Raw genomic sequence first — 13,328 nt, forward strand, 5'->3', positions numbered from 1 at the left:
CAGCAAAACTAAGAGAGGAAGTGGTGTTTATGATGTAAGCACCATCTTTTGATGCTCAACAACAGCGCTGCTCAAACTTTCAACTGTTATGGTTCCCTTCCTTTTACCCGTTTTTCAAGTATCAAACTATTATGGTTTCCCTTTTACCCTGCCCTACGCCAAAAAGGATAAATAACAAGTGAAATGGACCATAGTCTAGCTTCTATCATGTCAGAGAACCATATTGGAAGTAGAGCTAGGACCTGCACCCAGACTGCACATATGAACATGAAAGACACAACTTGATGAATGCCACAACGTACATGCCACTAGGAAGTATGCAGCCATTGGTGTAGTCCGGTATACAGATGATCTTTAACGAATTACCATTTGTATGGAAAATAATTTCTTTAGATATTTGGAGCACAACAGAAGCAACTTTGAGATGAATGAAAGCATGAGACAAACAAACAGCATTACATCACCTTAGCTTTCATGAAGTAGCTTACCTTCTACGAAGTTTATTTGACTTGAGGAAAAGACCATTTCTAGCTAGCCACAGAATAAGGAGATTCAATCAAGAAATACTGGACAAAACTCAAGAAAAGTCATATATGAAGACCACTAACATAAGCCCCAGGATATCCTCTAATCTAGTTGTCACTTGACTTGCTCAATCTAAAACTTCAATCACATTTTCCAGATTTGCTTTCCACGCACTTTCCGGGGTACACTGCTGAATACAGGTGTAATGTTAAGAAGCCATAAAAAATAACCATATTTACCAACTTAAAACAGTACTTTCCTCTGGGTATGACAACAAATATTCTCCTTATAATATCTGGCTGAGAAGCAGCGCAACATGATGGCACATCATTTTGTAGTACATATGCAGAGGACAACATCAGTGGCTTTAAAATGCATTGCACATGCAGATACCCACCATTATTATGATATGATGGAACACTTAGTATGTTCCATCATATAAAAGATCAGGTGATCAGCAGCAACACTAGGATACAATAAAAAAAATGTACTTCACTTAACTGTCAAGTCTCTAGAGGAAATTAATAAAAGCTATATATGGCAGGATGTATAGAATTAACAGCTAAGTGACTTAAAATTTTTGCAGGCAACAACACTGAAAGATGGAGCAAGGCAAAGACTGGGAAACACTAAAAATGCCAATCGTATCATATTCACTACCTTTTTTGGGATACGTTACACCATTCACTACTTGTCTTTAGCAAGCAATTGGAAAAAAAAAATCAAAAACTCTTGTACTGCATTGAATAAGCAAATGAAGTTGACTTTAAAACAAAATAGTTTTCAGAAAGTTAATATAAAATTTTCAGGGAGCTCTGGGAAACAAGGGATTGATGTCATCAATGAGTAATCAAACCAATGTCTCGTTGTTATAACACTACTAATATTAAGATTTACTTTGATAAACTATATGACTAGCTCTTGGAACTTAACAACTGATCAAAGGATGTAACAAGATACAATATGCACATTACCAGAGCTCTAACAAATGCAATCTTGCATTCTTATCTTGCTCAGTCGATTTTCCGCTAAACACGCAGAAAATTTTGCATTCTTATCTTGCACATTACCAAAGCTCTAACAAATGCAATCTTGCAGAAAGAACAACATACTCCTAAAGTGATGAAGAATACAAGATAGAAAGTAGTTAATCCATATGATTTTCATTGATGCATTTACACATAAATCAACATTTACTATACCAATTCCAGCAGCAAAAAATTAACATCAAATTCTTATTTATCCAAAAGTAGCTAATAACCAAATGACACAACTTACATATCAAGAGTTGAATGTCATAGCTGGAAGATTTCTTCTACTCAATCCAGCATAATTATTATCATAAATCAGAAGAAACTATAGTCTACACTCAATGACACGAAGGAAGTGCGACTAATTATTCAGTTCAAGAGAACCCGTATAATGTTAAAATTTGAGGCAAATTCAGTACAACTATTGGAATTATAGCATTAGCCAAAAGCTCTTAATTTTCTTCCCTCAATTCAAAAAAATCTCCTAAATTTCCCACATTTTAATTATCAAAATCACCTATAACCCCCACCCCCAAAATTTATAAAGATCAATTCTTTTGCTTCTGCAGAGACTTACTAACCCTGATTTAGCTAAGAATTATTTGAATTCCCGTCCAATGTAGGGTCCATCGACACGGATCCCGAAGCATCACCACCATTCCCTTGCTCCTTCTCTTTGTCCAACTCCTTGTTCAATTCAGCCTCAGCAGCTTTCTCAGCCTGTAATATAGGGGCATAATAATCACTATGAGCTTCCATACACTTCTTCAAAGCAGAAGTAACCTCAAAACACTTATCCACAATATCCTCTTTGTTCTTTTCCCCTTCTTCAATGCATTTTTCCCACTCAGTAAAAGTGTCTTTACATCCTCCCCCTTTCATAAACAAACAAAACCCACATTCACCCTCCTCCTCCTCTTCTTCTTCTTCTTCTTCCAAATTGGTATCTTTGTCTTTTTCTCCATTTTCTTCTTGGGTTTCTGTGTTGATTTCCTCTTTAGAGTTTTGGGTTTCAGCGGTTTCGGGTTGACGGATCGGTTCAATTTCGGATTTAGATTTGTGGGTCGGTTCAAGATCGGATTTTGATTCGTGGGTCGGTGAGGATTCAGTGGAAGAAGACATGGTGGTGGTAGAATTGGGGGAGCTAGGGTTTGTATCTGAAAGTGTGGAAAAGAAGTTTCCCATGTCTTCTCATAAACCTCTTCTTAAACCCTCTTTTTCCAGAGAATAATAGTTTTTTCTCTTTTTCTTTTGGCATGGTCTTTTTTTTTTTTTTTGAATACTTTTTCTTCTTATACTCCATAAAAGTATGTCTCTCTTTTTTTTAGGAAGAAAGTCAGATGTATTTTCGTTTTTGACAAGTCAAGGATGATTAGTTAAGAAAACTGGAATATAAATTCCTTTTTTTTTAGTTTAAGAGAGGAAAATACTACATCTCCATTATCATTATTATTTGAGGATTTTTTTATATCATTTTTTGGAGGATTAATTTCGAATAATATTTTCGCACTAAAATTATGCATGACTTTTTACAGAAAATTACGGTGTGAAATATTAAATTCTAGAAAAAGAGACTTAATTAATAGCTGATTATTTTGGAACAGATTAAGTACTTATATTATCAAGTTAAAAAGAGAATCAGCAAACGAATTTGTTTCATGGGTAATGGTAGTTTTTAATTTTATTCAATCAAAATTGTTAATGTAACCAAATAAAAAAAAAGTAGCCTTTTGATTTTTCAGGGCTGGCATAACTAAGTATCTTTTAGATAGAAATCAACCTTAGCAACGAAAAATAAAAAAGATAATATGGATTGCACCATTTAATGGAAAACGAAATACTCTATTTGGTATTGTTTCGTTAACAAAAGGAATGTCGTGACCTATGAATTTGGGGAACATATCAATATATCACTAGTTCAAAATCATTCTCAACTAGGAACAATTGCTCTATTGGCTTGAAAAAAATAATAGAAAAAAGTTATGCTTGGTTAGCTATACCATGGGCAGATGTAGTACGTGTGATTGCATCCACTATTTGTGAACTTCAACTATACATTTAAATAATTTTAAAGAATATATCCATTTTCTATTCTTTTTCTTTTTCTTTTTTATAACTTTTTGTTTTCTCTCTCTCCTCCTCATCACCATTGATCTTGCCAATAAAATAGCCCTTAAAGAAATCTGCAGCTTCTGTAGTCTGCCTAGTTCTTTGTTTCACATGTGTTCAACTCTTCTGATCCTCCTTTAGGTCCAGAAGTGTAGAAAATTTCTTGACCTTTGATGTTAGATGTTGTACTATATCAGGTGAATGACTTTTATTGGTTGCTACAGTTTTGGCAGTTGCTAGCAATCTGATGAGTTAATGAATAAACATTATGTTCATCTTTATTCTTCTTTGTCCTCATCATCCTCTTCATGGTAAACGAAAGGAAGTGGTACTGACTTGAATGCGCGATATTTCCCTACATTGTTCAGGTGCTCGTTTTCCAACCTGATAACAAATCCAAATGTTATCTCAGTTCGTGTACAATTATCAAGAAGAGTTGTAACTTGGACTGGAAAGTGTTCCAATGTCATTTCACAGAATTTCGAGATCATAAATATATGTCAGTCAAAAAATTCTCCCTTCGGCATAATGTGATCATTGAAGTGAGAATAGGAATGATTCCCCAAACAGAAAATTCAGCAAGAAAGATGGTCATACCTGAAAAAATTCCACATGCCACGCCGAATTACTTCTAGACAAGCAAATATGCTTGAGACAGTACTTCCTTGCAAAGAGGGCACATTAAATTTTAATACCAATTGTAGCCAAGCAAATCTAAGCAAGACATCCAAGACCTGTGGAGAAGGTCGAAGAAAAGATTAGAGTGGCTGACAGCTCATCATAAGATGAATCGAAGCAACTTAATTGTCATATGGAAATTACCATGGCTATGAAGTATACACTTTTATGGCGCAATATGAGCTTATCCCGCAAGAACTTGTTCTTGGACTTCCTTCTCAATAACCCCCAATCTACAACTATATCCCAGTATGTGTTGAAAAGAGTTGTGACAAGTGAGCTAAGAATAGCCAACACCTCCCAAGTCAAACTTTTTCTCAGACTATAAGCTGTTTTAATAACAACTGCCAGAATTGTCAAAAAGTATCTCAAGGCATTGTATGCCTGTGCTTGATCTTTTTCTTCAAACAGTCGACGGATACACTACAGTAAAAGCATAACCATCTGTAAGTTTACTTTAAAGGAAAATATTTCCTGATCGAGTATTGAAAGAAATGTCATAAAAATATTGTTCAGTTATATAGTTGGCCCACGTGGGTTGTGTAAGGACTTCCAAAGGCATCCGTCTATATATGTTTTGAGCTACCCCATCCGCTACTATGAGGTTTTAAGTTGGATGCTCATATTCTTTCACATGTTATTAGAGCTAACCTTTGTAAGCCCATATTCTGCCACTCATAAGTTTGTACTTAAATCCGTGCATGAAGCACAAAATTGGTTTACATATGCAGGAGGGTGTTGAAAATAGTTGTTCCACAGGGATTATGTATAGGCTTTTAAAAGGGTTTATAAAGTCTTGGACTACTACATCGTTATCTTACGGTCTTGGCTTGGATGCTCAGATTGTTCATAGATATCATAGTGGAATTATAGGTTCAATGCTTATGACAATTTCTACTTACAACCAATTATGGCATCCTTAACCATGAACGATTTTATGGCTGAGACTTCAATTTTCAATGGAAGCAAGACATATCAGTTATTCAGTATTATATTGAGAAGATGCGAATATATTAAGAGAAAAGAATTCCTAACAAACCTGATTTATGCTTTGAAGCCACCTAGGATGTAGGTGAACAAGGGATGTTAGATTTCATAATTGCGAAAACAATCCAGAAGATTAACTTGTCTAGGAAAAAAGTCGAGACAAGGAATCATAAGAGTTGAAAGAAGGATGGTAGATCCTTAGTGTCACTCATCTTTTCACATGCACAGTTAACCGTAGAGAAATAACAATCAGAAGAAGATGTCAAACCTGAAAAAACCGAAACCAATATGGTATGACCGCTAGTATGAAGTAAAATATGTTATAGACATTGTGACTTTGGCATGTATTATGTCCATGAGAAGATTTAACCCAAGTATAATAGCAAATGTAGTACTCCAAACTCCTTATTGCCTCAACCTGTGTTATGTAGGAAGTTAAACCACTACAACAACAGACGGACAAGTAGAAACGAAACTTTACAATGCCCGGAAATCACAAAACCTGGCTAGTAAGCTGGTCTGCTAGAAAGAAATCTGGAAGCGTGACCTGCACGGAGTGAGAATTTAACGAGAATTAGCCCACCCAGAGATAGCAATATAGTTTTGATTTACAACCTTTATTGGTTGACTATACCTTGTAAAGAGGAGCGCAGATGCAGCGAAAGACGCATCTTATAAGGAACAAACGACTTGAGCGATAAATGATGTTAAATGGGCAGAAAGTAATAAAAAGAAGAACCTGCATACAGAATTATCTTTGGTGAAAGAAAGTATATAACTGCACTAGAACCGATCAGTCAGAAAGCTCTAAAATCTTACCGTCATCAATCCCAAAGGAACATATTCAATACGTGTTACATATTCTTCAGCTCTTGAATTCATGTGCAGATGCATCAGGAGAGCGGCAAAGACAAGCATTGCGAGACCATTACTAAGAAGAAAGACTTCCCTATAGCTTAACTCGGTTCCTTGCTTGAAACCAAAGATAAACGCATAGTTTATTTTGTAGCGCCTCCAGAAATATATGTTTGCAGCATATAAAAGCATATGCAGCACAATGTATGCATAAAAACTGCCAGACAATTCAAACCGTTTCTCTAGTCAAATTACAGGCTCAGGAAACTCAAAAATGTGGATTTTCATCTGTGCTTGTATTAGTAAAATCTAAATAGAAACGAATTTGATCCTTCTTTACCTGTAAAGTGGGACTATCTTGTCCAAATAAGAGGCCCCTTCTTCTTTATCCATCAGCTTTCTGTCATCTCTTAATAGAATAAAAGCAACTAGTAGAGCAATCGAGCAACCAGAGAGAAAACCTGGAAATTGTGAAGGACAAGTTTGAATCAAAGTGAAGGCCCAAAATACAAAGGGTTTCATAAAACCAAAAACTGAAATCATGTTATATCAGAAGAAAAAAGTGACTGTCCCATCGGTTCTATACTTTAAAATGATAGTACATCATATGTTTGCATTACTTGCCTGACAGGAACGTTATACGATGTTTCTCTATTTTATGCTTTGGACGCAATATTTTCATGCCTTTTCTGCGGTTTGAGTGTGAAAAATGCTTGATGAAGGTGGTCTCTACCCTGTCCAGAAGACTAGTAACCTAAAGAATGACATGATACCATCAATGTATATAGTCATTTTCAAGAAAAGGCATCCTGCGTGATAAAAAGTTTCATTTTAAAAGTATGACATAATCCTAATGGTGGAAAGATAGATTAGACTAACCTCCTCAGAGCTTCCAAGGTAAGATTTATCCACCATTTTCATGTATGACCTTGCTGCTTTTCTAGATGTAATCTGCACTCGGAAAAAAGATTCAAAATTTTAGGATCTCAAGATCCAAAGTGACAGACTGAAGCATTTTTAGTACTTGTTCAGAATGTTGCTTTCACTTGTAACTGATGTAATGCAAATAAGATTTTGGTTAGCGAAACTTGACCTTTTCATATTTTTTGAGGATCTTGGCCAATGCAGAAAGGTTCATATAGCTGGTACAATTCATCCAAAAATTAGCAGGCCAGAATGAGAGCCATCGAGTATAGAAAATTAAAGTAAATTGAAAGAATATTTTTGGAAAGGAAAGCAAGCCAAGCTCTATTTTCCAGTACCTGAAGTGTTTTAGAAGGCGAAGTTTTTGATAGAACTCAAAGAAAATAATCTTCAGCCGCTGTTCAACCTTCTTTAGTTCCTCTTTCTTATAACTCAAATCATTCTCTTTGGATTCTTTCAAGACGCCTCTTATAGTCGACATGGGACTTTCAAACGTATTAACAATCTTAATGTGATCTAGGATTTCAAGAGGATCGGATTTCTGTGAATCAATATCTCTCTTCTCTCTTAAAGTATTGCGGTTAATGGGAACCTTAGGATGTGAAGCATTAGTACTAGAACCCTGTCTGCTGTAACTTGGGTCAAAACTTGTGCCGACAGGCATATGATCTGTATCTGTACATTGACAGTTAGTTAAGAATCTGAAAATGCACTAAAACCAAATATACATAAACATCAGCTAAGGAAAAAATTTACTCCTGAATCTTATTTATTTCTGCCTAATCCCACCATGAAGGGAAAGATAGTCTATAGGTGAAATTCATGAAGTGGATGTGGTTGTCCCCCATACCTACAGTTGTCATTCTGAGAGGAGATGTAATCCTCGAGGGCGTTGAATTGTTAATGTCAAATGAAAGACGTTGAAGGGAACCAAAAGCATCGAAACCAGGACCCATCACCTTGATACGTAACGCAATCAACGCGTCCATCTGTTTATTCAGCAAAGTTACTTCCCTCATGACTTCATCCACCTTGTCCTTATAGAAGGTATTAACCTTGTTGAACTCTTGGTCTAGTTTGTTAAAGAACCTAATTTCATTCTCTGCTCCTTCAGGAGATCCCAGGAACTTTGTTATGTAAAACTTTCCAGAGTTTTCATGGTGCACCGTGTTCACTGATATCACCTGGTCCTCAATATCACCAGTATTCTGAGCACTGGATTGTAGATTTAGACCACTAAAGTTCCGATATAATGCCAACCTCTGCTCTAAACTTCTTGCAGGAGTTGGAGGCTGTTTGCTTTCCTTGGAATGGCGGATATCCTGTAATATTTGTTTGAGTCCATTGTAATCCACATAAGCTTCTATCCACTCTGGGACCATTTCCCTTTTGAAGTCCTTACCAAACTTCATTCTTGCGACTCAACAAACTCCAATGTTTTATTTTTATTTGTTTATGACCGCCTGAAACTTAATAGTTATACCCTTTACTGAAAGCAAAAGCCTGACTGCTGAGGATATATCTGCGAACTCACATTCAAATGATCGAGTTTCAGTGAGATAAAGATTAGTAATAATAAATGGAACTATGTATTTTTCCTGCACAAGGATTAGCATGCCAGAACAAGGTGCTATTAACAACTGAAATAGAAAATGAGAATTGGGCATCCAATTACACAAAAAAAGGGCATCACAAAGTTTACTCTATCCACCTTTCAATTTAGCTCATAATATCTCAGATCAGCGCTTCAGAAGAAAATATGAACACCCAATTTGTTAGAATCGGGAACCCGGGTAGTGCGTAATTTAGCCAAACAACGGTATAATGACAATAACAAAGACAATGGAAATTGATAACAACGGCAATTAAAGCATATAAAAAAGACACAAATTTAACGTGGTTCGGTCAAAGTGACCTACGTCCAAAAGCGGAGAGGAGCAATTTCACTATACCAATAAGAGTACAAAAGAGAGTACAAAATTAGAGTAAATACTCTAATTAATCCCAAATACCCTAAGAGAATAATCTCACAAGATCACTCCAAAGAAAGGGTTCACACAAGTGCTTCCCAACACTAACTCTCATACAAAACACTCTTAATAAAGGAGGAAAGGAAGAAACAAGAAATGAAGACTCAAGTCTTGTTGGTGTGTTTAAAATGAACTAATGGCCTTCTCTTTTATAGGCAAAAAAGTCTTGGCCTCTTAAGTGTAAAAGAAGAGATACAACTTGTGCAAATGATGTCCACCACACAATGCAATATTTTTGAGTCCCAAAGAATATTGCCAACAAAGTCTACACTTTGCAAAGATACTTATGCTTATGTGAAATGGACTCCATTAGCCAAAATATTAGCCATATTACAAATCTCCACCTTGGCCAAATTTTGGCTGATATAGTAAATTTGCTCCACCCTCTCCGCTAAAGCCCCAATGGGCATATGTTAAAATTTAATGCCATCAAAATCAGACAAGTTGTCTGATACCGAAACTGTAGTAGGGCCTATAATAGTAGATCCCAATAAAGTATACAACGAACTAGATCTGTGTGCTTTCATGATCATAAGAGCACTATGAGAAACTTTCAGAACTCCAACTTAACTTGTGTACTTGCACCCAAGAGATTCTAGAGTGCCCAAAGAGAAGATTTTTCTTCAAGTCAGGAACATGTCTAACATCGGTGAGAATTCTCACCACACCATCGTGCATTTTGATTCGGATTGTACCTTTTCCAAAAACTTTGCAGGCAGCATTGTTGCCCATCAAAACAACTCCACCTCCAATAGATTCATATGTGGTAAATAAATCCCAATTTGGATACATATGATAAGAACAACCCGAATCTAAAATCCACTCACTGTTAGATTTGAAACTATTATTAGTTGCTAAAAAAAATAGTTCCCTCAGTCTCATCAGCAGCTACACTTGCTTCGGCAGTGTCAATATTTTTGTGCTCATTTTTCCTTTCCTTATGCTTTTCTTTATTTTTCAGCTTATAGCATTCGGAGATAATGTGACATTTCTTATGACAATAGCGACACTCTAAATTATTGTATCTGGATATGGAGTCGGATTTGCCCCTAACAAACAAGTCAACTTCCGCTTGAGTTCCACTAGTTTCCCCAGTAATATCACTATCTATCTGTTCTTTTGATTTTAAGATAGATTTAATATCCTTTTAAGAGATATTATCCTTTGCATAAAGCATAGTATCTCTTATATGCTTAAAAGATGGGGTAGAGAACAAAATAGTAACACAGCTTGATCCTCATCTTTAATTTCAGCATCTATATTACTCAAATCCATAATAATGGAATCAAAGGTGTCAAGATGAGAGAGAATAGAGGTACCTTCACCCATACGAATTGTATAAAGCTTTTGCTTCAGGTAAAGTCTATTTTCCACCGTCCTCTTCAAATATAAGGTTTTCAATTTTTCCCACATGCCTTTGGCTGTAGTTTCTACAGAAACTTCACGTAAAACCTCATTTGAGAGATTTAAGATGATATCTTATTTTGCCTTTTATCTATGATGGCAAACTCCCCATCCGTCATTTTATCCGGCTTCTTCTCCTTTCCTTGCAACGCCAAATCTAAGCCATCCTGAATTAGGATAGCCTCCATCTTTAATTGCCACATTCCGAAGTTTGCACTTCGATCAAATTTCTCAACATAAATCTTTGTTAAAGTCATATTGGCTACTGAAACAAACCCGGTTAGATCCGGCTCTGATACCAATTTGTTAGGATCGAGAGCCCGGGTAGTGCGGAATTTAGCCAAACAACGGTATAATGACAATAACAAAGACAATGGAAGTTGATTACAACGGTAATTAAAGCATATAAAGAAGACACAAATTTAACGTGGTTCGGTCAAAGTGACCTACGTCCACAAGCGGAGAGGAGCAATTTCACTATACCAATAAGAGTACAAAAGAGAGTACAAAATTAGAGTAAATACTCTAATTAATCCCAAATACCCTAAGAGAATAACCTCACAAGATAACTCCAAAGAAAGGGTTCACACAAGTGCTTCCCAACACTAACTCTCAAACAAAACACTCTTAATAAAAGAGGAAAGGAAGAAACAAGAAATGAAGACTCAAGTCTTGTTGGTGTGTTTAAAATGAACTAATGGCCTTCCTTTTTATAGGCAAAAAAGTCTTGGCCTCTTAGGTGTAAAAGAAGAGATACAACTTGTGCAAATAATGTCCACCACACAATGCAATATTTTTGGGTCCCAAAGAATATTGCCAACAAAGTCTACACTTTGCAAAGATGTTTATACTTATGTGAGATGGACTCCATTAGCCAAAATATTGGCCATGTTACACAATCAAAGATATAAAATCAGATGAATAGAGGAGGCTAAACTAACAAACTATTCCTCCTTCCCACAAATAAGAATGAGAAGAAACAAAGACAGATAGAAACGATGTTTTGCTATGGTTGAAGTGGCACTGGAATAGTATTACTTGGGACCTTTCCAACACTAAGAAGAAAGCTAGCATTTAAACACAAGTCTATATATCAATTTTAGTGATGGGCTAAAGTTTGGAGATCCTACAGCATCTCTTCAATCATCAGGTGAAGCAATGACTAGCTAGAGGGATTTCTCATTTTGACGAATCCAACGAATCCACATTTGTATCTATTCATCACTACTGTACAGGAAGCTATCACCTCGATTGGCCTATCATATCAGGTAGAGTTTAAGTTCTATACACTATATAAAAAAAGAAAGTATACACAATCAATTACTTCTAAGGTAATTACTAGTAATTATCTATGATAAACATTAATTGATGACCTAGTAAAAATGGTAAGTAGCCACTAGCCAGTTATTATAGGTTAAAATTTATTAAAAGTGCTAAAAATCAACACTATCAAATATATATGCGATCTGCAACTCATGCTTTTTCTCTGTTTAGTTGATAAATCCTACTATCAAGTATTATGCAATCTGCAATTCATACTCTTTCTCTCAGAAATCACCAGTATCTTAATCAAGGTTGCCAACTTGAGTAAGAAACAATCAGTCAAACCAATTTGGGTCACTGAACGAGAAACGTGGAGAAGCTAATTAGACAAAAACTTCAGAATTCCAATAGTTGGCATAAACTTAAAACTCCTCCATTATAAGACGCTTTTCATGCTTATACTAATTAGTACTCCACGTAAGAACATCATTAAGCAGATTATAACGCACATTGAACTAAGCATACACAGTATTGAAATACAAACCAACAACCTTTCCACTTTACCAATTACGCTTCAACTCAAATGTAAAACCCAAAACCAGAAACTTCCTTCAAAACAGAATGTAAATAGAATTACAAGTAGAGCTTAATGCCTCAGAGTCACAATTCATTTTCCCTGTTATTTATGTGCCAAATACACACACACACACACACACACACACATACATATTGTGAAAACTACACAAAACACATGCATAGTGCATTATACAACAAAAGAGGGAAATTGGTCGGCACCGTTCACCGTTTGAAATGGCAGGTGATGCAGAAACTGGAGAGCGGGTGAAGAAGAACTTTTTAGAATGTGAATAAATGCTGGGATTTTATAATACAACTTTTTAAATGGAGTTTTTATCAACTTTCTATTTTTTTTTTTGTTGCTTCTGTCAATAGACAAACATCAGCTGTAACGCGCTGGTTTAAGTTAGTTAGGACTCTGGGTAATCTCGTGTTCCTTAACCTACCGTAATACTATGCTCTCAAGCAATCGCCGACGTGCTTTGTGTTGACTTTATTTTTTTCCTCACTTTGTTGACCCTTAATTAGGAGAATCTTTATATTTGTAAAACAATCACTATTATTACGTCTAAATTTCAAGCAAAGAGCACACCCCAGTGTATCATGAATTATGATGATTTATCACAAAATTGACTACGGTCGTTAGGGTAGGTTGCCTATCATTATTTATGACTAGTGTTTTAAAAGGTTTTTTCAGGAATCGTTTCGGGACGGGGGATTACATGCGGGGCTTGAAGCTTGATTCTTTGATGTTTACGTCCCAAGTGCCCGACTTATGTCCTAAACACGCCTTAACGCTTAGCGCTGGGAGATTGCCCAACAGTTCCTACGCAAATCGTGCGTGAAATTCCTTAGTTAGCACTACCAACTTGAAAAAATTCCTTAACAAATGAATAATAAAAGTTTTATTCATCTAAAAAAAAATTGAGACTAACTCAAATAACGA

At 35.8% G+C, this 13,328-nt stretch overlaps 2 protein-coding genes across 2 annotated transcripts; both read right to left on the bottom strand.

Moving 5' to 3' along the window:
* Positions 1-1,730: 1,730 nt before the first annotated feature.
* LOC107778200 (uncharacterized) lies at positions 1,731-2,809 on the bottom strand. The gene has a single exon (XM_016598414.2). It carries the CDS (start codon positions 2,739-2,741, stop codon positions 2,148-2,150), a length of 594 nt encoding a protein of 197 aa, XP_016453900.1. The 5' UTR covers positions 2,742-2,809; the 3' UTR covers positions 1,731-2,147.
* Positions 2,810-3,377: 568 nt separating this feature from the next.
* Positions 3,378-12,741, bottom strand: LOC107778199 (phosphate transporter PHO1 homolog 10). The gene is made up of 14 exons (XM_016598413.2): positions 12,602-12,741; positions 7,960-8,631; positions 7,448-7,784; positions 7,279-7,327; positions 7,065-7,136; positions 6,810-6,939; positions 6,526-6,646; positions 6,150-6,402; positions 5,965-6,069; positions 5,833-5,877; positions 5,599-5,748; positions 4,488-4,766; positions 4,263-4,399; positions 3,378-4,049 (listed from the first exon to the last, which is right to left on the bottom strand). The coding sequence occupies exons 2-14, from the start codon at positions 8,519-8,521 to the stop codon at positions 3,944-3,946; spliced, it is 2,346 nt and encodes a 781-aa protein (XP_016453899.1). The 5' UTR covers positions 8,522-8,631; positions 12,602-12,741; the 3' UTR covers positions 3,378-3,943.
* Between the last annotated feature and the right edge of the window lie 587 nt (positions 12,742-13,328).

Source organism: Nicotiana tabacum, chromosome 24, assembly GCF_000715075.1.
Source record: "Nicotiana tabacum cultivar K326 chromosome 24, ASM71507v2, whole genome shotgun sequence".
Classification (NCBI taxonomy): Eukaryota; Viridiplantae; Streptophyta; class Magnoliopsida; order Solanales; family Solanaceae; genus Nicotiana; species Nicotiana tabacum.